Below are 27209 nucleotides of genomic sequence, written 5' to 3'. Positions count from 1 at the left end.
CATGGTAACATGTTATTTCAATTAGAAGCATCTATCTATCTATCTAAATATGTATGTATGTATGTATGTATGTGTGTAGAGTTTGGCTCTACATATATACATACATTTGAGGGAATATATATATATATATATATATTCCCTCAAAATGTAAGGGAAACCGACAACACATTGTACAAGGTGTGTTTGTATGAAAGCAGACTGAGAATAAGCCCAAATCCACATACATGCACATACACACAACACACAATTGTCATGGTAACATGTTATTTCAATTAGAAGCATACACACACACATATACACACAACACACAATTGTCGTGATGACATGTTATTTCAATTAGAAGCATACACACACACACATACACACAACACACAACTGTTGTGATGACATGTTATTTCAATTAGAAGCATTAGCGCTATGCTTTCAACACGCACCCCTGGGGTTCTGGAGTCCAGAAAACCCTAGGCTCTGACCTAAAAGTATATCATAAACCCCACTTCCTTAGTTTCCAACAGATCCCACAACCTCTGAGGATGCCTGCCACAGACGTGGGCGAAACGTCAGGAGAGAATGCTTCTGGAACATGGCCCGGAAAACTCACAGCAACCCATAAGCTTTGGAGTTTTGAGGACTCCTTGGGAAAAGCATAGGCTTTTTCTTCCCTCCCCCAAAAAAGTTTCTGTTACCCCGTGATTAAACTCTCAAGCCTTCCAAGGGTGAAAGAATACAGCCTGGCGGATTTGTTTTATGGTATTTTTGTGAAGTTTGGAGCTTGTGACTGGCTCATTAGGAGCGCTTTGAGGGCTCACGCAGAGAGCAAGATCCAAGGCTGCTCTTTCTCTCCACCGCTTGGATGAATTAGGCAGAGGAACTTAGACATGACCAACACTTTGCTGAGAGTTTTCCGGGCTGTGTGGCCATCTTCCAGAAGCATTCTCTCCTGACGTTTCGCCCACATCTATGGCAGGCATCCTCAGAGGTTGGGAGGGATATTGGAAGTCTGGAAAACTCACAGCAACGCAGTGATTCCGGTCAGGACAACACTGTGTATGTTTGCAAACCGGGAAGCCACCCTTCTGGGTTTGCCAAAGATCCTGAACTAAAAAGCAGCGCCTTAGAGGATGCAATCAAAAGAGTGGGCCTTTCTGTAGAGGCAGGAGGAGGGCTTTGGGTCCTAGGCATTTGAATGGGCATTCCTTCTCAAAACAGTGTTTCCCTTTCTCGATCAAAACAAGCCTTGAGGAATCCCAGAAGCGTGCGCGCCCCGCAATCTGCTTCTCCTCGGCCTGATATTTGGAGGAGGGGGAAAGAGGAGGAGGAAAGAAAGTGCTAATGGGCAATCTGGTGTTTATTTTGAAACTGCTAACAATGATTTTTCTTGGGTTCACCCGCACAGAAAGGAAAGGAGGAGAGAGGGAGAAGAAGAGAGAGAGAAAGGCAAGTGTGTCTGGGCACACGGTTGAGTGGGTTTTGAGCAGAGGCTCTAACAGATGGTGGGGAAGCTATAGGTGCGCCTTGCTCAGTCTCTCTCTCTCTCTCTCTCTCTTTCCTCCCTCCCTCCTTCTCCTTCCCCTCTCTCTCCAGACTTCGTGCCTGACCGGACTGTGAGCAGGAGCAGCAGCAGGAGCAAAAGCCGCCTGGCTCCACTCGGCAAAAGCTTTTCCCCTCTCTCTCTCTCAATCTCTCTCTCAATCTCTGCTCCCTCCCTTGGAAAATGAAAGAGGAGGAAACGAGAGAGAGAGATGCCTAAGGAGACGTCCACGCGCGGGGGATTTCCCCACTTTCCGGTCTTGGAAACCTCCTCAATCTTTTCCTTTGCCTCCAAATCTTCCTCCTCCTCCTCCAACTATTCCTTCTCCTCTTTCTTTTCCTCCAACTCTTCCTCCTCCTCCAACTCTTCCTCCTCCTCTTCTTCTTCTTCCAGAAGACCTCGGTTCCAGTCTTCCCTTTGCCTCTGCCTTGTACTTTCCCTTCCCAGAAGGGTCGTTTCCCCTTCTTTCCCTCTCTATGTCCATTTCTCTCTCTCTCAATCTCTCTCTGCTCCCTCCCTTGGAGAATGAAAAAAGGGAAAGCAGAGACAGAGAGAGGCCGAAGGAGACGTCCACGCGCGAGGGATTTTCCCACTTTCCGGTCTTGGAAACCTCCTCAATCTCTTCCTTTGCTTCCAACTCTTCCTCCTCCTCTTCTTCTTCGGTTCCAGTCTTCCCCTTGCCCAGAAGGGTCGTTTCCCCTTCTCTCTCTCTCTCTCTCTCTCCATCCCTCCCTCCTTCCTTCTCTCCTGCCTGGGCTTCTCTCCCTTCCCCCTTCTCCCTCTCACACACAGACACGCCGCCTGGGCCTCCTCCAGCCGCCGTCTGTGCTCCATGAGGTCATTGGCTTCCCTTTCCCATTACAGCCAGGCGATTGGGAAAAGAGAAGGGAGAGGGGTTTTTTTTTCCCCATCCCCAAGTCTTCCTCTCCACCTTTCGCACCTTCCTCCGCCACAAGTGTGAAGGAAGGCAGGACTCTCTCCTTCTCCCTTTTCTTGGGAGGCTCTTCTCCTAGCAGCATCCCTTCCCCTCGCCTGCCAACAAGGCCTAGTTGTCCTGGTAAGGAAGCCAGGTCTGCTTTCCCTTTTTCCTGAAAGTCATATATAACCCCCGCAGCCAAAGCAAAGCAAAGCGTCGGCTTGTTGTTGCAGCACGCCCTATAACTTCTGGTGATTGTTACTTCGCCTCTGATGAATCCGCGTATTTAGATGTGATTTATTTTTTATTTTGTAGCACCAACAGAAATCCATAAACTGTCGGTTCAGCGCCATTGACTCTTTGATCAGTTACTGGGCCATTGGCCCCCTCTTGCCTTCCTTCCTTCCTTCCCCGTCAGCCAAGGGAGATTAAAAGCCCGCTATTTCTTTTCTCTCTCTCTCTCTTGGCCCTGCAGAAGCTCCAGTGATGACCACACAGCCCTATATCCCAGAATATCAAGGCAGAAAAATCCCACAATATCTGTTTTGAACTGAGTTATCTCAGCGTGCTTCCACACAGCCCTATATCCCAGAATATCAAGGCAGAAAATCCCACAAAATCTGCTTTGACCTGGGTTGAGTCCACACTGCCATGTATCCCAGTTCAAAGCAGATATTGTGGGGTTTTCTGCCTTGATATTCTGGGATAGAAGGGCCCCAAGGAAAGCGTGCTTGGAAAGGTTTCCTTCCTCTTCCCTCCTCTCTCTTTAAGCCAACTTAGAGAGCTGCCTATAGCCAGCCCCCTCTTCATTAGCCTACAGCGATTTCCGAAAACATTTAGCTGCTCTGTACAAAAGACATTGTCAACTGGAGAGCGCTCCAGGGTTTCAAAGGGGGCTTTTGTCTGTAAGCCATTGAAAGCCTTATTGGGGGGCAATAAGAAACGCCTCCGCCTTTGTCAAGGGGGCTGGAGCTTTGCGGGTTTGCTCGGCAACAACACCCCGCATTTAAACCCTGCCTTATTTTAGTCATGATCCGCAGAAGAAAATAAAACTTTCTGGTCTAAAAGAGAAACAGGAGAAAGAAGTGGGTTGTTGTGAGTTTTCCGGGCTCTGAGGATGCCTGCCATAGATGCAGGCGAAACGTCAGGAGAAAATACTTCTGCAGCATGGACATACAGTCCGCAAAACTCACAACAACCCAGTGAAACCCATGAAAGCCTTCGACAATACAGGAGAAAGAAGCTTTGGACGCTGCAAGGCTAATCAAGCTGGCCAATTGCAACCTTCACACTTGCCTCAGGCAGGCAAGAGTTCTTTCTCCCACCCTGGACATTAGTCCACAGACATATATAAACCCCACTTGCCTAGCTTCCAACAGACTCCTCAACCTCTGAGGATGCCTGCCAACAGGTTCGTGATAGAAAATAAAACCATTGGGTTGTTGTGAGTTTTTCGGGTTGTATGATCATATTCAGGAAGCATTCTCTCCTGACGTTTCGCCCACAACTATGTCAGGCATCTTCAGAGGTTATATTGGAAACTATACAGTCCGGAAAACGCACAACCTTTGAGGGTTCCTGCCATCGATGCAGGCGAAACGTCAGGAGAGAATACTTCTGGAACATAACCATACAGTAACCCAGTGATTCGACAACACAAGCCTTGGAAGCTTAAAGAAGCTGGCAAAGGTGTCCCAGGCGGCGCTTTGAAAAGCCTGTCTTTTCTTTTTGCATCATGTGTTTGAAATATATATTTTCCCAAACCGTACCAAAAAGAAGTAAACACCCAAATTCAGTAAAGAGGGCAAAAACCAGAGTGGACAGGAGTCACACCACGGGAATGTTATCTTTCCTGAAAGGCGACAGCTCCCTTGGTTTAAATGTATGTGAAAATATGGTATTTTCCAAAAGGAGGAAACTCAAACCTGCAAACGTTTGAAAGTAGAAGCCATTCAGTCCTAAGAGGCCAATTTATGGCTGAGAGGTGTTTTTGTTTTGCTCCCTTTTCGACTCGGGATGCTCTTGGAGGGCCCTCGTTAGTTAGTTATCCTCCCGAAAGTGGACCAAAAGGCAGGTTAAATAATTTAATCAGGACCTGCTTGTAATTATGTTATTTACAAGGGATGACAGAGGCCTGGGGAAGAAACAGGAGCTGATACCAGGGGGAAATGGACGGGTTTGGGTGACCCCTGGAGCACAGAGCTTGAATTATGGAGATGGGGGACTCGGAGGTGAATCCGGACGAGGGGAGAACAAGATGACTTTTCACCTCGACACATTTAACTTTTACATCCCAAATAAACGTCTCGCGAGACTAAATCATTCCCTTTTAAAGGGGGGAAAGGGAAGAACAAGGAGGGAGTTGGAGAGAGAGAGAGAAAGAGAGAGAGAAGGAAGCAAGCAAGCCACCTTCGATTCTGGGGTTAAGAAACGCTTCTTGTCTTTTCACCGGTGTTATAAAGTTAATCCTGCAAATTATTCTAAAATGAATGTGGAACTGAGACTGGAGCTCTCTCTCTTTTTCTTTCTCCCTCTCCCTCTCTCTCCATCCCCTGTCACTTTTCCTTCTCCTAATATCCATCAGAGGAGAATCTGAGTCCAGATGGCAGCCTATTGCTAACAGGTTCGTGATAGAAAACAATAAAACCATTGGGTTGTGAGGGTTTTTTTTCCCCCAGGCTGTATGACCATGGTCAGGAAGCATTCTCTCCTGACATTTAGCCCACAACTATGTGGGGTATATTGGAAGCTATACAGTCCGGGAAAACTCACAACCTCTGAGGATGTCTGCCATAGATGCAGGCGAAAGGTCAGGAGAGAATGCTTCTGGAATATAGCCATACAGCCCGGAAAATTCACAACAACTCAGTGATTCCTGATATGAAAGCCTTCGACAAGACAATTAAAAAAAACATTAAAGATTGGTCTATAGGATGGGGGTGTTAATTCAAGGGGCCTTAGAGAAGAACATGAAGCAGCCAGAGGAGGAGGAGGAGGAGGAAGAAGAAGAAGAGGAGGAGGAGGAGGAGGAGGAGGAGGAAGAGGAGGAAGAAGAGGAGGAGGAGGTGGTGGTGGTGGTGGAGGAAGAGGAGGAGGTGGAGAAGGTGGTGGAGGAGGAGGATGACACACTCCAACAACTCATTCAACTCACTCTCAGAAAGAAATATCTTAAACTTTTCCTCACCTGTTTGGTCATTGAGTCTATTAACCGAACGTACAAATCCTGTTCCGTTCTAACTCCTGCAAATGGGGGGAAAAGAGAGAGAGAAAGAGCATGTCTTATCAGTGAAAGGATGTGGATCACAAGGATGCAACAAAGGATGCATGGAAAGGAAACAGCCAGTGTGCTGTCTCTACCGAAACTTATGTTTTTAATAAAAGCAACACACCGGGCGTGGGGTATTCAGACACAAATAACCTGCAAGGTCTTAAGATGTTTGACCCATCAGGGAATTCACGAAAGAGTAAGTTAAACCAGACCTAAGCATGCCTGTGTTTGGGCATATCTAATATCCCTGGTCAATATTTCCTCCTTCCGTTCAGGATTGCCTAGGCGTGGGGATCTTTTACCAAGCTAAGCAATCACAATAATTAACATTAATTTGCCAAACGTGGAAGTGGGGGGTGGGCTCTTAAAAGTGATGTTGTGCTGGAGCAGGTATTGATCCCGGGTTGGGGGGCGGGATGGGGGGGGGGGAGAGAGAGAAGAGGAGATGTTGTTCCTTTCCACTTCAAGACCAGCCGGTTAATCATGTAAAGTACCATTGACTTATTGATCGTTTATGTTTTGTTTTCCTTCTCTGCCACCAGAAGAGCCGTGTTCGCAGTCATGTAATTTTAATCTCGAAATCTTTATACCCTTGGCTTATTTTATCCATTTGTTTACTTTTTTTTTGGAGAGGGAGAAGTCGCTGGTTGTTTCCTATTATGTTAATCTACATGAATATGGACATTTATTCATGTTGTTCCTCTCTATTGTGTATATAAAGTAATAAACCTGTCATATGACATCATATTTGAAGTTTCAACAACAATAACAATACTTTGGGTTTCCTACCACACACAAAACACAACACAAACAACAAAGGAGGGGGTGACGATTAAAACTTACCATTACTGTACAATAACTGGAGTTTGTAGTGAATCCCATTGTTAGTTTTTTCATTGTTGGGCTCCTGCAAGTGATGACAAAGAATGGCATTGAATAGATGGCTTTTAAGAAGGAGAGGATAGAATCGTAAGGTTAGAAGAGACCTCGTGGGCCATCCACTCTAACCCCCTAATAGCATTCAAAGCACTCCCGACAGATGGCCATCCAGTCTCTGTTTGGATGGTTGGGAATGAGGTTTAGCATTTTTCCCTCCCATATCTGTGTTTTGTTGGAACGGGCAAGCTTGGCTTGGGATCCAAAATGTGGCGTTAACTGCTCAAGCAAAAGGCGACTTTCCAAACTAGCCTGAGAAGCCAATCGCTGGCATACAAAACTTGGAGAAACTGCACGTGGTTTAGGACGCCTCTGGAGTCCCGTTAGAGGCTGCCAGTGTCTAAGTCAAGGGGAACAGGATCAGGCTTAAATCACATTTTTTAAAAATGGGGAGACTTACTTTAATATTTGGGAAGAGTTTTTTTTTTAAAAGACTTACTTTCTCTTTTTCCACAAAGTCGACAAAAGTTGTCCTTTCGATCTCCACGGGCTGGCCCTGCCTGTCGTAGAGAGCTAAGACGAAGTGGAAAAAATTGGATTTCCTGAGATTGGAAGGCGGCTGTTTCTCGAAATGGGCCCGAGCCAACCCCACACCGCTGCGGGGAGAAAAAGAAGAGAAGGGACTCGGTGAGAAGGAGGAGAAAGAGGAAGAGAAAGAGGAGGAGAAGGGGAGAAGGCGGCGGAGATACAGAGAAGAGGGCTTTGGGGGCCAGGATGGAGGCGGTTGTTGTGAATTGAAAGAAGGAAGGAAGGAAGGGAAAGAGGAGGAGAAGGAGAAGTGGAGAAGGCAGCGGAGAAATAGAGGGCTGTAGGGACTCGGGGGCGATTGTTATGATTTGAAAGAAGGAAGGAAGGAGGGAAGGAAGGAAGGAGAGAAGGATAGAATGAGGGAGGGAGGGAGGGAAGGAAGGAAGGAAGGAAGGAAGGAAGAGAAAGAGGAGGATAAGGAGAAGTGGAGAAGGCGGCGGAGATACTCTGGACTTTGGGGAAGGGGATGGAGGCGGTTATTATGATTTGAAAGAAGGAAAGAAGGAAGGAAAGATGGAGAAAGAGGAGAAGGGGAAGTGGAGAAGGTAGAAACAGAGAGGGCTGCAGGGACGTGGGGGCGATTGTTATGATTTGAAAGAAAGAAGGAAGGAAGGAAGGAAAAAGAGGAGGATAAGGAGAAGTGGAGAAGGCGGCGGAGAAACAGGGTTTTGGGGACTAGGATGGAGGCAGTTGTTATGAATTGAAAGAAGAAAAGAAGGAAGGAACGAAGAATGAGACAGAGGAGGAGAAGGAGAAGTGGAGAAGCCGGCGGAGAAAGAGAGAGGGCTGCAGGGGCGAAGATGGAGGCGGTTGTTATGATAGGAAGGAAGGAAGAAAAAGAGGAGGAGAAGGTGGCGGAGAAACAGAGAGGGCTGCAAGGGCCGATTGTTATGATTTGAAAGAAGGAGGGAAGGAAGACAGAAGAGAAGGGAGGAGAGAAGGAAGAAAGGAAGGACGGAAGTAAGGAGAGAAGTAAGAAAGGAGTGAAGGAAGGAAGAAGAGAAGGAAGGAAAGAAGGAAGAAAAGAAGGAAGAAAGGAAGGACGGAAGAAAGGAAGGAGTGAAGGAAGAAAGAAGAAGAGAAGAAAGGAAAGAAGGAAGGAGAGAAGGAAGGACGGAAGGAAGGAGAGAAGTAAGAAAGGAAGGAAAGGAAGAAGGAAGAAGAGAACGAAGGAAAGAAGAAGAGAAGGAAGGAGAGAAGGAAGGAAGGAAAGAAGAAGAGAAGGGAGAAAAGAAGGACGGAATGAAGGAAGGAGAGAAGTAAGGAAAGAAAGAAGGAAGAAGAGAAAGAAGGAAGGACAACCACATTAGGAGTGACATCTGGGATGGACATCTGGGGGAGAAAGGGAGACTTCCCCATTGTTGACCCTACCCGTAATCTGATGCAATGCAAAGGGAGCAAACCCGAGAGAGAGGGAGAGAAAGAAGGAGAAAGAGAAGCGGAGGAGGAGAGCGCCGAGCAGGGGGCGGGAGAGAGACAAGGAAGCGGAGTTGAGGGAGATTGCAATTGATCCGGAGGACGGAGGGCGATTTACGGCCGGGACGAGAAGCCCAAGCGCGGGAAGGGGGCAAGAGAAATGGGGGGAAGGCATGAGAAGGAAGGGAGGGAGCGGGGGGGGGGCTCCCCATTTGGCAGGCGCGCGTACCTTTGGGCGGCTGTGTTCGCATCCACGACCCCCGCCGTATGCATCCACGACCGGACTGGGTTCATTCCACTACCCAGCGGTTCTTCTTTCATGGTCGTCCCACCTCGTGGTATATTTTCCTGAATCCCAAACATTAAAACAATTTTGGGGGCGAAACCAGCTCCTCACCAAATGGGGTTCAGAAATGATGAGAAATGTCAGCTCGAGGGAGTGGGGGGTGGCGGTAGGAAGGGGTGGATGGCGGCTTCTGTCTCGGTTGGAGCCCCCCTTGGCTTCCTCGCTTTTCTTCCTCGCTTCCTTCCCTTCTTCTCTCTCTCTCTCTCTCTCGGTCCCCCGCTCTCCTTGGCGACCGGGATAGGCGAGAGATGACTTTACTCCCCGCGACGAGTCGGAGAAAAGCCCACTTCAAGTCGTCTTTCCGCCTTCAATCTGTCCTGGATTGGCACGGCATAAACAATATACTGAGCAGTTCTACTTGGATGGCGTTCCAGTTTGGAGGTTTGAGAAAGGGGGAGAGAGAGAGAAAAAACTACACACACCACCACACCACACAAAACAAAACCCGGAGGAGTTGGAAAAGGGGGGTGGCGAAGACGGGGGAAGAGAGGGGAAAAATAAGTTTGGGTTGTTGTTGTTTTGCCAAAGTCGTTGTCTTCGCAATTCCGTCTCTCTCTCTCTCTTTCTTTTTTTCCTCTTTCTCTCTCAGAAATAAATAACGGGGCTTGTTTGTTTGCCTTTCCGAGAAGTCTTCTCAACGTGGTGTCATCCTAGGCAAAGAGCAGCATCCCTTTTTTTTCTCCCCCCGCGCCAAAAAAGCATAATAAAAAACGCGGAGCCCGCTTCAGGACACGGCTGGATCGACCACTTCTGGCAAGGAGGCTGCTCTGCTCCCAAAGACAAATAAACGAAAAAATGATTACCATGGAGGTGTGCCTGGGCACAGGAGAGAGCTCGACCAGGGGCCCGACGCGTCTTTGGCAGGATGGAGGGGAAGCGTACAAAACTCAGCCCTCCATCCCCGAGGAATGGAACCTTTCCCGGGAGCCAAAACTCTAGACCCCCGGGAACGGCGCTGTCAGATTCTGACGCGCGAGGGGCGGAGCCAACGCCATATATGGGCAGGGCCCTCAGCCCGCCCCCTCCCTCGCCCCCAGCGCCGCAGCTTGTTTAGTCCTGACTGACTGGCTGGCTGGCCGGATGGATGGCGGGCTCGGTGGCTGGCTGGATGGCTGGATGGCTTACTGGCTTGCCGGCTTGCTTGCTGCAGCCGCCGAGACGCCTCCTTCCATACACACATCCCCCCCCCCCCCGCCCTTGTAACACAGCAAGCCGGGTGGCGGTGGGTTGGATTTGGGGTCTTTTTACTGCCACACACACATAGATATGATATAGTTGAATATACATATATATATACACACACACAAATATTCCACACATACAAACATATATATCTTATAGTAGAAGACCTACATACACACACACACATATTATATATATATATGTGTGTGTGTGTGTGTGTGTGTGTGTGTGTTGAATATATATATATATATATATTCCACACACATACACAAATATCTTGTTGGAGACATATATACACACATATATATGATATAGTAGCATATATATATATGTATATAATAGTAGAGAATATATATATTCCACACACATATATATCTTATAGTAGGATGCATACACACACACACACACACACACATATATATGATATAGTAGAATATATATATTATAGTAGAATATATATATACCCCACACACATATCTTATAGTAGGAGACATATATGAATATATATATATATATATATATTCTACTATATCATATATGTGTGTGTATGGGAGTAAAAAAACCCCAAATCAAACCCATATATATATGTGTGTGTGTAGAATATATATATTCTACAATAACATATAATACACACACATATACACACACACACTAACACACACACACACATATAAAATATCTAGGCATGCAACATGCACGCGCCACAACAACCAATGAAGTTAGAATATTAAATGGAGAGTCTGCCTCTCTGTCTCTCTCTCTCTCTTTCTTTCTTTCTATCTCTCTCTTTCTCTCTCCCTCTCTCTTTCTGTCTCTCCCTTTCTCTCTCTCTCTTTCTCTCTCTCTCTCTTTCTGTCTCTCCCTTTCTCTCTCTCTCTCTCTTTCTCTCTCTCTCTCTGTTTCTCTCTTTCTCTTTCTATCTCTCCCTTTCTCTCTCTCTCTCTCTCTCTCTCTTTCTCTGGAGCGCCTTTGCCAAAGAGTCATTGCAAAAGCCAGCCTTGGTATAAGCAGTAGGGAAAGAGAAGCGGTGGAGGAAAGCGTGTGGGTATAGGAAATAGGCTTGGGTATCTCCCCATGCTTGCACACTTACCTAGCTCTCCTTTCCCCCTCCCCTTTGCCACAATATTTGGGTTAAAATCGTAGAAAGGAAAGGTCACTTTCGACTAAGGGGTCCGGTGTGTGTGTGGATGCAAGAAGTGCTGCTCGCATAGTGTTCCGTGGGAAAACCTGGCTCCAGGCTCAGGTTTCAGCCCCGTGGCTATTACAGGTGGTCCCAGACCTGCAGGGAAGGCCTGCCTTGGGGGAAATAAAGATACTTCGGGGGGTGCAGGGCATCCCGGAATTGTAGGGGTGTATGCGTGTGTGGGTGCGGAGCCGGAGAGCACAAACTTTCTAGCAATCTCGGCCAGGAAGGGGGAACAATAGCCAACACCCCCCCTTCTCCTTTTCCCTGCCAGTTGTGTTTCATTCCCATCCCTGTCTATTTTCAACCGGGCAATGAATGAAGTTGGGCTAAGAAGAGCAAGACGTCTTTTAGAAAGATCCCAATCGATGCTTGGCGAGTGATTCCTATTCCTAACCCCCCCCCCCTCTTTTTTCTTTTCCGGGAACGGCTTTCTCCAGCCAAGGCGCATCTTGGAAACTCCGGTTTCGAGGAAAAGCTTCGAGAGAGAAAGAGAGAGAAGGAGAGAAGAGACCGAGCTCCTTTCCCAAAGTCTTTGGGAGGGAAGGGGGCCCTTACTTGGGAGTAAATCCCTGTCTAAGCCGGGAGAAGTTTAGGAGGAAAGGCTAAGGAGAAGATGAGAGATAGAGAGACAGACGGAGGGACTCTTTAATGCGCATTTGTTTTAACAGAGGGGGAAAGACTCAGAGGGTGTCTCTTTGGGGAAAGGGCACAGCAGACCCTTTCCTCAGCCAACTCTCCTTTGCTTTGATTCAGAGAAGCTCCTGAATCGCCAAGCGTCTCCCCATCTTGGGTGGGTTTAGGGCTTCCTTTTATGCGAATTGGCAGGGCTGGTGCCTCCCGATTTTTAATTAATCGGCGAAAATCGAAGTCCAATAAGAGGGGGGACCCCCCTATCCCCTCCTGGAAGGGTTGGAAAGCCATCTATTTTGCTGGTGTGGAGGGTTAATGACTATTGCTAAAGATAAGTGAATTATCAAAGCTGTTGCTCTCTCTACCCGATCTCAAAATCCATTACATTGCTGGCCGTCTAATTAAATACGTAAGTATAATAAAATCATATTTTATGACTATTTGAGGGTAATGAGATTAGTCTTTAGAAGCGATCGCCACATATTAAAGATGCCACTGTCTATAGAATGTTAATAACCTTAAATCAAAGTGTATAGAAACTCTTCATGATAAATTAAAGGGAGGAGGAGGGGGGGGGGGGACAAAACCTGTCTCTTTAAGCGTTACATTTGTAACTGGGCAAAGCTTGGGAAAACAACTCAAGTTACAAACAGGTTCTCGAAGGCTTTCATGGCCGGAATCACTGGGTTGTGGTGAGTTTTTTTCGGGGAGAAGCATTCTTTCCTGACGTTTTGCCTCCATCTATGGCAGGCATCCTCAGAGGTTGTGAGGTCTGTTGGCAGTCAGCTTCAAAGCTTTCTCTTTCCACAGATATGTAAACCCAATTTTCCTAGTTTCCAACAGACCTCACAACCTCTGCCATAGATGTAGGCGAAACGTCAGGAGAGAATGCTTCTGGAACACAGCCCGAACAACCTACAACAAACAGGTTGATGGGATGGAAGGAAAAAGGTATCTCTGCTTCTTTCTATTTGGCACTTGAGATTTTGTACCGCATCCTGAGCCGATAAAGCTCCTTCCAGTCAAGAAAATCTTATTTTTCCTCACTGTTCCTTAAAATATACTTTCTTCCCTGATCTGGTCATAAAATATAAAGTTTCTCCTCCTTGCCCGAGCTGACAAAAGCACCCTTCTCCCCACCATTGACAGTATCTTTAATTCAGATTACACGCGCCAAGGCGATTTAAATCTGATTACCAAATTAGAAGGTTTTAAAACAAATCCTTTTAAATCTGATACTGTTGACTAAAAGGCGAAGGGAGGGGAGGGAGGGAGGGGAGGGGGGGCGAGAGGGGTGAAAGTTGCCTAAGCCCCCCGTCACAGAAGGTAACGATCCTGCCCCAGAAAGAAAAAGGGGAGTTTTTAAACCTTTTTGACAACAAATGCAGCTGCCCCGCTATTTTGGACGATATTAAGCGAAAATGAATGCAAATCTGTGTTCAGAAGCCATCTGGCCAGGAATCGGGGAGTCAGCTGCTCTTCACATCAGACTCTGAGGCTGAATCTATTTCAGCTCATTTTCTAGATCATCTGGTCCTGTACCCAAAGCGTGGAAAATGCGGTCTTTATCATTCACCAACTTTCTCTTTCTTGTCTTTTACCCCCCCCCCCCTTTTTTTTTTCTCCTCTGGCTCAATGCCACAGACATACAAGGAGAAACGGGAAGGAAGGAAGGAAAGAAAGAAGGAAAGAAGGAAGGAAAGGAAAGGACAAATGACACCCAGGGTTTGGATCAGAGGAAAGGCGCTCTGGGCCCCTCTTTATGTTTACAAACAACCCTTCATCAATGTGTTGTCTAAGGTTTTCAAGGCCGGAATCATTAGGTTGCTGTGAGTTTTCCGGGCTGTACAGTCATCTTCCAGAAGCATTCTCTCCTGACATTTCGCCCACATCTATGGCAGGCATCCTCAGAGGTTGTGATGTCTGTTGGAAACTAGGCAAGTGAGGTTTATATGTCTGTAGGGTGGGAGAAAGAACTCTTGTCTGTTTGAGGCAAGTGTGAATGTTGCAATTGGCCCCCTTCATTAGCATTGAATAGTCTTCAAGGTCTGGGTGGAATTGAATAAAATCTGGATACCAGTATTTTAAAAAATCTCTGAAGTCAGGACAATAAATAAAGAACATCATTCAGAAAACAGAGGAATTCTAGAAATTAATCAATCAGGGCCAGCTAACACTTCTCAAATCTGGCTACCAGTATTTTAAAAAGAACTCTGAAGTCAGGACAATAGATAAAGAACACTCAGAAAACAGAGGAATTCTAGAAATGAATCAACCAGGGCCAGCTAACACTTCCTAACAAAAGCAGTAAACAGCTAGACCTTGAAGCTGAAATGCTATTCAATACTAATCAAGGTGGCCAATTGCAACATTCAGACCTGCCTCCAACATACAAGAGTTCTTTCTCCGACACAAGACCTTCCACAGATATATAAACCCCTCTTGCCTAGTTTCCAGAAGCATTCTCTCCTGATGATTCGCCTGCATTTATGGCAGGCATCCTCAGAGGTTGTGAGGTCTCATTGGTCGTTGTGAGTTGTTGTGAGTTGTAGTTTCCAGTATCCCTCCCAATCTCTGAGGATGCCTGCCATAGATGTGGGCGAAACGTCAGGAGAGAATGCTTCTTGAACAGGGTCATACAGACCGAAAAACTCACAGCAATCCATCAAACTCAAGTTTACAGTCCTGGTGAAGGACAAGGCGCAAACCTTTTCCCTTGGACCCAAGGGATGAGTTGAGAAAAGAAAAAGGAGAGGAGGCTGAGCTTGGTGTTAAATCCTCACCCGCCTAATTCGTGGTGGAAGTCGAGGCTTTAGGAACAAAACCTGACCTAAAGAGGCCAGCCGTCTGGGGATGACCAAGGCCAGCTCTTAGCGGTGAAGTTCAGGAGACTTTGATGTCCCAAGAGAGGCCTGAAAAGCCCATATCCCCTGCCTTTTGAAAACTTTTACAACTTCAGGAGGGCCTGGCGAAGATGGACAGGGAGCGTGGGAATCCCCACTGCCTATATATATAAATATAAATAGATTTAAAGGTTGTTTTCCCGCTCCTTAGAGAGAGAGAGACAAGGGGGACCCAACCTCCTCCTCGGGGGAAGAAGGCGCTGCTCCCAAGGCCAACCCTGCCCTCCCCCCCCCTCGCCCACTCCCCTCGCCCACTCCCCTCTCTCCCAAAACAAAGTCTTGACCTTAGCAAAGTTAGCCAGGCAGAAGGGCCCGCGGATTTGAATGCGATTTGCATGAGGCAGCCAAGACCTCCCGAAGTAACGGCGCCCTCCCTTTCTTTCCCCCCCCTTTTGCGTGAAGTGTTCCTTTTGTGTGAATTTACGGGGTGAGGCTTCAATGATCTCTCCCCCCCCCCCGAAATTTGCATTTAAATAGCGACATCAAGCGATTCGCGTGCCACACACCAGTGGGCTCCCAGATGTCAAGCCGGAGTCAGTCAGATGGCCATTGCCCAGCTGTCCTTCGCCACATCATACCAGAGCATGCCGTGACCTTAAAGGGACAGAGCCCTCCCAGGGGCTGCAGCAAGCAACCCACGCCCCAGGCCCCTTCTTTCTGCCCCAGAGAAGCGTCCGAGCTGCCCTTTCCACCAACTCCATCGCAGCCCCCCCCCCTTCTACCATAAATCACGCTTAAGGTCTCTCTCTCTCCCCCCCCCCCCACTTCCAGCCCCCTATTCCTTTACCCCTGGCCACACTCTGGACCTGAATCCCACAGATGCCCATTGAGAGGCTAATTTCACCAGCTTAGAAGAGCATCGCGTTGGTGTGTGTTTGTGTCTCTCTGAGTGTGTGTGTGAGAGAGAGAGAGACTTTTTTTCGGGATGGTCCTCCCGGGACTATTACAGCAAACACTCCACTTATTACCGCCCTGCCACCAACCTGAAGGAGAAGAAAGAGCGGTTCCACCTCAGCGGTTCAAACCCTCCAACTTTCCCCACGTGGATTCAGGGGAGGATTTTGCCCGGTGCTCCGTTTCACGCTGTTCGTCTTCCCTCCCCCACGATCACCCCTCCCTTCCCCACGGCACACTTTGGGGGAAAGCTGTGCAAGTTTCTTCTTTGGCTGTGGAAACTTTTTTGGAGGACAGGAGAGGAAAAGTTCAGAACTTTCCCTCCTTCTGCTCTTTGTCTCTCTCTCTTCCTCATTTACACCCGGTCTTGACTAGTAACACTACTAATATTGTCGAAGGCTTTCACGACCGGAATCACTGGGTTGCTGTGAGTTTTCAGGGCTGTATGGCCATTTCCAGAAGCATTCTCTTCTGACGTTTCGCCTGCATCTATGGCAGGCATCCTAAGGAAACGTCAGGAGAGAATGCTTCTTGAATATGGCCATAGAGCCCGAAAAACTCACAACAATCCACAACAACCGGAAAACTCACAACCAATAACTCCTCACACCCTCTGAGGATGCCTGCCATAGATGTAGGCGAAACGTCAGCAGAGAATGCTTCTGGAACATGGCCATAAAGCCCGGAAAACTCACAACAACCCACAACAACCGGAAAGCTCACAACCAATCAGTCCTCACAACCTCTGAGAATGCCTGCCATGGATGTAGGCGAAACTTCTACAACATGGCCATACAGCCCGAAAAATTCACAGCAACCCACAACAACCGGAAAACTCACAACCAATGAGACCTCACAACCTCTGAGGATGCCTGCCATGGATGCAGGAGAAACGTCAGGAGAGAATGCTTCTGGAGCATGGCCATACAGCCCGGAAAACTCACAACAACCCGCTAACTAGTATTGTTATTCGGGGTGGGGAGAGAAGCCAACTATCCCCCCTTTCAATCTTTTTTTGATTGAGAGGACGCCTTTAGTTCCTTTCCGAGTCATTTATGCCCAGTCCCACAGAGGGAAATCTCAGGAAAACTCTTGTTTCCTGACTTCTGGAGGAGCCGCAAATTGGTTGTGCCAGCGAGTTTGTTGAAACATGGCATCCTCAGGCGAGGTGGGTGGGAAGGGGGCTCTGGGCGATCCCACCGACCCAAAAGGGACCTCCCACTTCTGGGACCCCAGTGGACAAACCCCACTCGTGTCAACGCCAGTCTGGTGCGCTTCACTGGGCAGCCTGGGGTGGGTGTTTTGTATTTTGAGTGTGTAAAAAAAAAAAAGAAAACTCTTTTTCTTGCCAAAACCGAGCCTTGAGGGTCAAAGCAAAGGGGTTTAGGGGGGAGGGAAAGCAATTCCACTCCATCGCCAACACTTTGCGGCTACTGTAGTAGCAGGAAGAGCTACTACTGAGGCGAAGTTGGCCGCCCTCCTGCGTGCCTGTGGCCACAGGCGACTCAGGAAGCTCGGCTTGGGGTCGCCTCCCCCTCCTCTGCGTCCGGATCCCATCCGTCACCCTTTTCCTTTCCCCAAAACAGAAGTCCCAGTGGCGTCAACCCGGAGGGCAAAGGGCACAAGAGGAGGGAGGGAGGGAGGGAGAGAAGGAGGGGGACCCTGAACTACAACCACATTCTAATGAAAAGGTCCTTGCTTCTCTCTCTCTCTCAATCTCTTTCCCTCCCTCTTTTATCTTCATCAAGCCACCAAAGAGGGATCAGAACTGGGATGGGAACGGGACGCCGCCAAAGATCCGATTTGGCGTGATCTTTCCTATTAAAACAGGAGGTTTTGCCTATACACCCATCCCGTTCACATGTCTCTAGGTGCAAACCCGGGTTGGGCATTCTTACCAGGCAGCACCGACAAAAACAAATTAAAGGTATTGTCGAAGGCGTCCATGGTCAGAATCACTGGGTTGTTGTGAGTTTTCCGGGCTGTCTGACCCTGTTCCAGAAGCATTCTCTACTGACGTTTCGACTGCATCTATGGCAGGCATCCTCAGAGGTTGTGATATCACACTAATGGATTCCAAACTAAGAGTAGCTATGCCATGGAACTTGAAGCATGAAGATTGTGAATCTGAATTGCATTTCTGCTGTTCGCTTGCCAGCAATCCTGGTACAATAAGGCATCTTAACTTAGGATTCCCCCAGGCAGGAAGCAGCCAGGCTTTGAAACTGCAAGGCCATTCACACTTGCCACAAGCAGATAAGCATTCTTTCTCCCACCCTGGGCATTCCACAGATATGTAAACTTCACTTGCCTAGTTTCCAACACACCTCATAACCTCTGAGGATGCCTGCCATTGATGCAGGCGAAACATCAGGAGAGAATGCTTCTGGAACATGGCCATACAACCCGAAAACTCACAACTACCCAAACTAATTGTATCTGGGTTTGTGAGGAGACGAATCATACACTTCTGGGAAACCCGACCCATTTCGCCCCTTCTCCCTGATATTTAGGGGGGGGGGGGCAGATCCACGTTGGGGCACTGAAACAAAGTTTTGTAGCCACTAGATTATACACACACACACACACACGTATATCTTATATTTATATTTATTTATATTTTATATTTATATTTATATTTTATTTATTTTTATTTTTTATTTTATTATTATTATATATACACACGTATATACATATATATCTTCTTATTATTATTATTATTATTTTATTTATATTTATATTTATATTTATATCGGCGCGCCATGCAGTCATGCCGGCCACATGACCTTGGTTGGAGGTGTCTAAGGACAACGCTGGCTCTTCGGCTTTGAAATGGAGATGAGCACCACACCCCAGAGTCGGACACGACTGGACTTAATGTCAGGGGAAAACCTTTACCTTTACGTTATGTGAAAGCTCGGTTTGCAAGGGAAATGGAAGGATTGAGGGAAAACCGGAGGAAAGGCATCTCATTTTGTGAAACCCGCACCATTCCTTCCTCGAAGAAAAAGATTTAGTTTCCTAAGTAAGGAAGTTCTAGCCCTTCCAAGCCTCACGGCGGTGGTGAAGTTTGACAAACAGCGCCTCCTTGGGTGGGGAAAAGAGATTTTCAAGGCAAACAGGATTGAGATGGAGAGGGCTGGGCGACAAAAAGTAGCACCTCTCTGTCTCTCTCTCTTTCCATCTCGTTGTCTGAGTGGGGATTATTTTACTTGTGACGTAAACACATATAAAACAGAAAAGCGGTTTTCTTAGGCCTTTGTTATCACTGGAATTGGTAGGATATTAAAAGGAAGCTGGGAAATTCAGAGAATCTGTCTCTCCACTTTGTAAAGGCGAAGTCGGCCTCCAGTCTTGAGTTCCCAGATCTGCAGCTTTGAAACAACATACCAACCCAGGCTGCCAAATTTTGCCTTGCTGGGTGGTTAGCCTCTCACCAAAGAGATCAATGGATGCAAAGAGGGGGAAAACATCCTTTCCGAAAGGAAGCTTGGATTGGAAAGGCCCTTTTAAGAGGAAGGAGAGCTCTGGCTCGGGGGAAGCTGGGCTCCGGAGTCAAAGCGGTGTCAATTGGGCCTCCCAAACTGGGAAAAGCGGGATGAGAAAAGGCGTCCTGTTATAACGGGGGATGGAAAGGTCTCCGCCGGGTTTAGGGCGAAGGGATTGTTAGGAAAGAGAGGCGGAGAAATCGAGAGGGTGGGTGGTGGAAACTCAACTACGACCAGGACGAAAATTGGAAATTTGGCCCCTTAGGCTTCCTGTTGGGGAGGAGGGAAGTCTTCAAGAGAGGCAACGCTAGATCGGAATAAGATCCGGATCAAGCTCGCTTTCCAAACTGCTTGAGCCGTTGTAAAAGCCGCCCCCCCCAAAACCTCCCCTTCTTTCCTTTGTTGCTTCCTCCTCCGCGCCCCGTTTTATTTATTTCCCAGCACCCCCACGTGAAAGTTTTGGGGCTCTTCCTTGTGAGCCCACCACCCACACCTTCCCCGACTCAGGTCTGAACAAACAAGGATCGATCCGATCATTTCAGATATTATAATTGGCTTTAATTAAACACACTTCGTTCTAATTAACTCTGAAATTTTAGCATGCTTTGGGACGCGGGTGTCTGGTTTGATATTGTCAGTCCAGATGTCCTAATAAAATTCAATCCTCCACTCAAGACTTCCACACTCGCGGAGAACAAAATGCAAATTAAATGTAAAAAAAAGAAAAATCCCAAGTATCGCCAAAGGTATAATCAAGAAAGGTGTCTCCAAACTTCTCTCTCTTTTTTATTACGCCGTAGTTAGAAAAATGCAGATTACAGCCTAACAAGACCTCGCCTGTAGGAGAAGGGACTTAACTCTTTCCTCCCCGGAAGACACGCGGGGAAAAAAAGCTCAAGCCACGCAGGTTTGTGACCGTGGAGAATCCACGCGTGGGAGGGACGGGTCGCCGTTTGGGAATGCGGGGATCCCCCTCGAGGCGTGAAAAATATATAGATTTCTGAGTTTTCTAAAGATTAGACTTCATTTAGGGCCATTTCCTGTCCTGCTCAAACGCACAGGAAGTCGAACCTCTTTGGGTGGACATAGAGAGACACAGAGAGGTTGGAAGCCAAGGGACAAAATGAGAAAACATTCCTCTTTTACCCCAATACACTTCGAATGGATCTACGCTGTCAAATAATGCAACTTGAACTGCATTATAAGAACCATATAATGCAGTTCAAACTATTATTTGACGGTTAGAGCCAGCCTTTGAAAGCTTTTCCTTAGCTCTTGCAAAAGGCTTGGTTTGCTGTGAGTTTTTCGGGCTGTTCCAGAAGCATTCTCTCCTGACGTTTCGCCTGCATCTATGACAGGCATCCTCAGAGGTTGTGAGGTCTCATTGGTTATGTGTTTTCCGGTTGTTGTGGGTTGCTGTGAGTTTTCCGGGCTGTATGGCCATGTTCTAGAAGCATTCCCTCCTGACGTTTCGCCTGCATCCACGGCAGGCAGCTTCAAAGCTTTCTCTTTCTCCCACCTTGGACTTTCCATAGATATGTAAACCCCTCTTTCCTAGTTTCCAACAGACCCCACAACATCTGAGGATGCCTGGCATAGATGGAGGCGAAACGTCAGGAGAGGATGCTTCTTGGACGTGGCCATACAGCACGGAAAACTCACAACCAATGAGACCTCACAACCTTTGAGGATGCCTGCCATGGATGCAGGCGGAACGTCAGGAGAGAATGCTTCTTGGGCATAGCCATACAGCCCGGAAAACTCACAACAACCCACAACAACCGGAAAACTCACAACTAATGAGACCTCACAACCTCTGAGGATGCCTGCCACGGATGCAGGCGAAACGTCAGGAGACAATGCTTCTTGGACATGGCCATACAGCCCGGAAAAGTCACAACAACCCACCAACTAGTATCTGTGGAATAATGTCCAGCGTGGGAGCAAGAATTCTTGTCTGCTTGAGGCAAGTGTGAATGTTGCAATTGGCCAGCTTGATTAGCATTGAATGGCCTCGCAGCTTCCAAACCTTCTTTCTCCTGTATTGTCGAAGGCTTTCATGACCGGAATTACTGGGTTGTTGTGAGTTTTTTGGACTGTATGGCCATGTTCCAGAAGCATTTTCTCCTGACGTTTCGCCTGCACCTATGGCAGGCATCCTCAGAGGTTGTGAGGTCTGTTGGAAACTAGGAAAATTGGGTTTATATATCTGTGGAAAGTCTGCAGAGGACCTCACAACCTCAAAGGATGCCTGTCGTAGATGCAGGCGAAACGTCAGAAGAGAATGCTTCTGGAGCATGACCATACAGCCCGGAAAACTCACAGCAACTCAGTGATTCCGGCCATGAAAACCTTCAACAACGCTCTCGGTCTTTTCAATAATTAAAACCGATTCTATCACCGGATAAGTTATAAGGCGGACTTTGTGGGACGAGAGAAACGATCCGGAATAATGGCATGTGTTGGTTGGCTCGGGTGGTTCGGCCCATGCAAGAAACGGATCCTGCGTGGAGTGCCCAGACCCTATAGACAGTGACACACATCTCATTTCAAACGGGTTTAAAGTTGGAAGGAATATGAAGAATAAAAGGATGGGTGTGACTGTGCGTGCGCTTGTGAGTGTGTGTGTGTGTGTGTGGACCCCCGGCTGATTTGCATTTTCCTTTGGTATATTTAAATGAAGCGAGAACTGCTGGGCGGTTGGGCTGCCCAGAGCGTAGCTGGGGGCCATGCAGAAATAATAATAATACAAAAAAAAAAAAAAAACAGAGGGAGAAAAGAAGAAAAGAAAGAAACGGGGCTCCTTTTCCGAGACTATTAATAAGCAATTTGTCCCGCTGAAATTTACATTGCAAAGTGGGCCGGGGGAGGAGGAGGAGGAAAGGCAAGCGGGGGAGGGATGCCCTGGCCATCCGCTTCCAGCTGAACCAGCGCTGTCCAACACGGGTGGGTGGGAGGATGAAAGGAAGGATCCACTCCCCAGTAGCTAGTCAAACTTCCCTCCTTTCTAAACAAGTTCGACACTTCTGAGGATGCCTGCCATTGATGCGGGCGAAACGTCAGGAGATAATGCTTCTGGAACATCATACAGTCTGGAAAACTCACAACAACCACGTTTGGCAACCTTTCCCTTTCACGCCCGGAAGCCCACCTCTGCCCTTGGAAGTGGGACGCTCCCACCCAGCACCCACTAAATAAGATGGGTTCCTTTAAGAAGTTTATATTCACCTTAAATTGCTTTTTTGGGGGGGCTCTACTTTAATTACCATGGAAGCCTGGGAGTTGTAGTTCGCAGAAGCACCAACAGTCTTTGGCAGAGAAGGGCTGTCAAACTAAAGTGTGGATGGGTTGTTGTTAGTTTTCCGGGCCGTATTGCCATGTTCCAGAAGCATTCTCTCCTGACGTTTCGCCTGCATCTAAGGCAGGCATCCTCAGAGGTTGAGGGATCTGTTGGAAACTAGGCAAGTGGGGTTTATAGGTAAAGGTAAAGGTTTCCCCTGACTTTATCTAGTGGGGGGTGGTACTCATCTCCATTTCTAAGCCTTGTCCGTAGACACCTCCAAGGTCATGTGGCCAGCATGACTGCATGGAGCGCAGTTACTTCCCTTCCAAGCGGTACCTATTGATCTACTCTCATTTGCGTGTTTCCGAACTGCTAGATTGGCAGAAGCTGGGCCTAACAATGGGAGCTCACGCCACTTCCCAGATTTGAACTACCAAACTTTTGGTCAGCAAGTTCAGCAGCTCAGCAGTTTAACCCACTGGGCCACCAGGAGGTTTATATATCTGTGGAATATCCAGGGTGAGAGAAATAACTCTTGTCGGTTCTAGGCAAGCGTGAATGTTGCAACTGACGTTGATTAGCACTGAATAGCCTTGCAGTTTCAAGATCTGGCTACTTCCTGCCTGGGGGAATCCTTTGTTGGGAGGTGTTAGCTGGCCCTGCTTGATTCTTGACTAGAATTTCCCTGATGTGAATGTTGCAGTTGACGACCTTGATTAGCACTGAAGCCTTGCAGCTTCAAGGCCTGGCTACTTTCTGCCTGGGGGAATCCTTTGTTGGGAGGTACTAGCTGGCCCTAATTGATTCTTGTATAGAATTCCCCTGCTTTTTGAGTGTTTTTTTTAATTGTCCTGATTTTAGAGTTTTTAAATACTGGACCACTCTAACAACTACCATGTCAGACTACACAGGGAAGCCATTGAAATCCACAAGCATGTGGGACAATTTCAACAGAATGGAAGGAACAATGACAATTAGCAAAATCAGGCTAGTAGTATTTTAAAAAACTCTAAAATCAGGGCAGTAAATAAAGAGCAATACTCAAAAAGCAGGGGAATTCCAGACAGGAATCAATCAGGGCTAGCTAACACCTCCCAACAAAGGATCCACAGGCAGGGAGCAGCCAGGCTTTGAAGCTATAAAGCCATTAAATGCTAATCAAGGTGGTCAATTGCAACACTAGTAGACAAGAGTTCTTTCTCCCACCCTGGATATTTCACAGATATATAAACACCCTGGATATTCCACAGATATATAAACATCACTGAGGATGCCTGCTATAGACGTAGGCGAAACGTCAGGAGAGAATGCTTCTAGGACATGAAAACACAGCTCAGAAAACTCCCAGCAACCCAATAATTCCGGCCATTAAAGCATTCAACAACACATACAATGCTATAATGTGGATGCATCCAAAACACGGCCTTTCCTTTTAGAATAAACTTTGGGAAGTTTAATCCGAATAGACCTCAGAAGGCGAACCGAGGTAAACAACAAGTGCTGGGGTCCTTCCCTGCCTATTTCCCCCCTTCTTTTTTTCTTCCTCCTCCTCCTCCTCTTCTTCCCCTTTGGGCTGGGAAGGAAGACAGAAGCAAAGGCTCAACCGCGTGGAAAGCCTGCCACCTACAGGCCACGCGAGCTTTTCCCCTTTAGCTCTTCGGCTGCCGTTTTAAGCCACTTCTCAAAAACAAAATTACCCTTGCCGTTTTGCTTACGAAACATTGATTGCTTTTCTGATTTGAACTTTCGGACGCGGTGGATTTAAAACAGGAAAGGAAAACGTGGGAGAATCAAAAGCACACAAAGCGACTCTTTCCCAAACAACAATAACAACACCACCCAAGAAAAGCGACGCCGCCACTTTTCGATGGCAAGGGAACGAGATGCAAAGATAACACCACCCTTTGATTTGTTAATCTAACTTGAGGAGTTGATGTCCCCAAAGAGCCAGCCGGCCTTTCTCTCTCTCTTTATTTATTTTTATTAAAACATCAATCTGCTCGGGAGCTGGCTTGAACTCCGTTTCACCTAGAGAACATAAAAATTCTCCCTACCCGGGAAATAAGCACCTTTCATAAATCAACAGTATTCCTGACAGATCGATCAATTGGGGGGTGCTCTTAATCCGAAAGGAGGAGTTTTAATTGCTTCCATTGGTTTCCCAAGAAGCCCTCAGGTGTGTGGGCAGTGGCTTCCCAAAAGTCGGGACTTTTTAGGGACGGGGTGCAAAACAAAAAAGTCTTAACTTCGGGTCAAACTATTTCCTTCCACTAGGCTCCATTTCCCTTGTTTTGGGTGTTGTGAAACCCATCCAAAACGAGTTCCAAGGCAACTCTGGGACCCTCTTCTGACGCGCAGGCGCAGTCACGTTTCATAGCCCCCCTCTAATTCCCCCACGCGCAAAAAGAGTTCCCGAGAGGAAGCCGCACAGGATAGAATCATAGAGTTGGAAGAGACCTCATGGGCCATCCAGTCCAACCCCCTGCCAAGAAGCAGGAAAATTGCATTCAAAGCATCCCTGACAGATGGTCATTCGGCCTCAGTTTAAAAGCTTCCAAAGAAGTAGCCTCCATCACACTCCGTGGCAGAGAGTTCCACTGCTGAACAGAGAGAAAAAAGCCCAACTTGGAGAGTTGGAAGAGACCTCATGGGTCATCCAGTCCAACCCCCTCCCAAAAAGCAGGAAAGTTGCATTCAAAGCACCCCCGATAGATGGCCATCCAGCCTTTGTTTAAAAGCTTCCAAAAAAGGAGTCTCCACCACACTCCGAGGCAGAGAGTTCCACTGCTGAACGGAGAGAAGAAAGCCCAACTTGGAGAGTTGGAAGAGACCTCATGGGCCATCCAGTCCAATCCCCTGCCAAGAAGCAGGAAAGTTGCATTCAAAGCACCACCCACAGATGGCCATCCAGCCTCTGTTTAAAAGCTTCCAAAGAAGGAGCCTCCACCACACTCCGAGGCAGAGAGTTCCCCTGCTGAACGGAGGGGAGAAAGCCCAACTTGGACCTATTTCATTGAGGATGGCGCCAAAGTGAAGGCAGTAGCAACATCTGGCGACTTTGGAGAAAGAGAAGAGAAGCAAGAGGCCACACTTCTGGCCTTGACTTTCCCCAAAATGAGGACCCACCCAAGACAGAGGAGGAGAAAGAGAAGCCCAGCCTGAGTCTAGCCGACCTGGAGTCACATAAGCAGGAGTTTGGGGCGCGCTATAATAATAATAATAATAATAATAATAATAATAATAATAATAATAATAATAATAATTTAGTTCCCCTCTCCTATCCTCCCTTTTCTTTTTCCCCCTCAAAGCCACGCGCCCACTTTGACCCTGCCTCTTCCCACACGGTACTGAAGAAAGAGAAAGAAAGAATCCACGCAAAGCCAAGCAAAGCAAAAGAGAGAAGGCGGTGGCATTCCGGGACCTTTCCAAACCCCTTTCGCTTACCTTCTGCGGCTATTAGGCAACCAGGCAGGAGAAAGGAAAATAATAATAATAATAACACTAGTAGGAGTCGCAGTATTAAAATAGTAGCCCAAGCTGAGGCGGTGCTGTGTGTGATGTGGACTCTTTCACACATTACTTACCCGGCAACAAATCTGAGGGAAACTCCATGGGGCAAAGAGGAAGGGAGGGAAAGAGGGAGGGAGGGAGGCAAGGGCAGCAGTGCGCACGCGCGCCCCTCCCGTCGAAAGGAGCGGGAAGCGAAGGGAGGAGGAGGGAAAGGGAGCGCGCGCGGAGGGAGGGGGGAAAGGGAGAGAGAGAGGGAGGGGATGTGAAGGGAAGAAAGTTTGGCGCCCAAATCGAGACGGCACCAGATCAGCACCAGGACAGCGGACTATTGCAAAGCCACGTTGAAAGAGAGCCAAGACCGACGGGGCGACTAAGGCCCTTTCCATATAATCGTATAACCCAGAATATCAAGGCAGAAAATTCCACAATATCTGCTTTGAACTGAAATATATAACAGTGTGGATTTAGGGCCCTTCCACACAACTATATAACCCAGAATATCAAGGCAGAATATCCCACAGTACCTGCTTTGAATTGGAATATAATGGAATGTGGACTGAGGGCCCTTCCACACAGCCATATAACCCAGAATATCAAGGCAGAAAATCCCACAGTATCTGCTTTGAACTGGAATATATGGAAGTGTGGACTGAGGGTCCTTCCACACAGCTATATAACCTGGAATATCAAGGCAGAATATCCCACAATATCTGCTTTGAATTGGAATATAATGGAATGTGGACTGAGGGCCCTTCCACACAGCCATATGACCCAGAATATCAAGGCAGAAAATCCCACAGTATCTGCTTTGAACTGGAATATATGGAAGTGTGGACTGAGGGTCCTTCCACACAGCTATATAACCTGGAATATCAAGGCAGAAAATCCCACAATATCTGCTTTGAATTGGAATATATGGCAGTGAGGATTTAGGGCCCTTCCACACAGCCATATAACACAGAATATCAAGGCAGAATATCTCACAATACCAGATAACCCACTTCAAAGCAGATATTGTGAGATTTTCTGCCTTGATATTCTGGGTTATATGGTTGTGTGGAAGGGCCCTAATTCCACACTGTATACATTCATGGCTGGAGTCACTGGGTTGTTGTAGGGTTTTTTGGGCTGTATGGCCATGTTCTAGAAGCATTCTCTTCTGACATTTTGCCTGCATATATGGCAAGCATCC

At 47.4% G+C, this 27209-nt stretch overlaps 1 protein-coding gene across 12 annotated transcripts in view; it reads right to left on the bottom strand.

The window, feature by feature from the left end:
• EBF3 (EBF transcription factor 3) overlaps positions 1-26071 on the bottom strand; it is a 215047-nt gene extending 188976 nt beyond the window's left edge. For 5 of the 12 annotated variants that reach the window (XM_060768642.2, XM_060768643.2, XM_060768644.2 and 2 more), the window contains exons 1-4: positions 8825-9915; positions 7091-7247; positions 6559-6622; positions 5632-5687 (exon numbers count right to left, since the gene is read on the bottom strand). In XM_060768642.2, the coding sequence (XP_060624625.1) occupies positions 5632-5687; positions 6559-6622; positions 7091-7247; positions 8825-8958 (411 nt within the window). In that variant the 5' untranslated portion in view covers positions 8959-9915. Of the gene's footprint in view, positions 1-5631; positions 5688-6558; positions 6623-7090; positions 7248-8824; positions 9917-25951 lie in introns of those variants that run through there. The other 7 variants (XM_060768639.2, XM_060768635.2, XM_060768638.2 and 4 more) reach the window with 3 other exon arrangements.
• Positions 26072-27209: the final 1138 nt, after the last annotated feature.

The sequence above is a fragment of the Anolis sagrei genome, chromosome 3 (assembly GCF_037176765.1).
Source record: "Anolis sagrei isolate rAnoSag1 chromosome 3, rAnoSag1.mat, whole genome shotgun sequence".
In the NCBI taxonomy this organism is placed as follows: domain Eukaryota; kingdom Metazoa; phylum Chordata; class Lepidosauria; order Squamata; family Dactyloidae; genus Anolis; species Anolis sagrei.
Note: the sequence above shows the minus strand (reverse complement) of the source record. Positions and strands in the feature narration are given on the sequence as shown.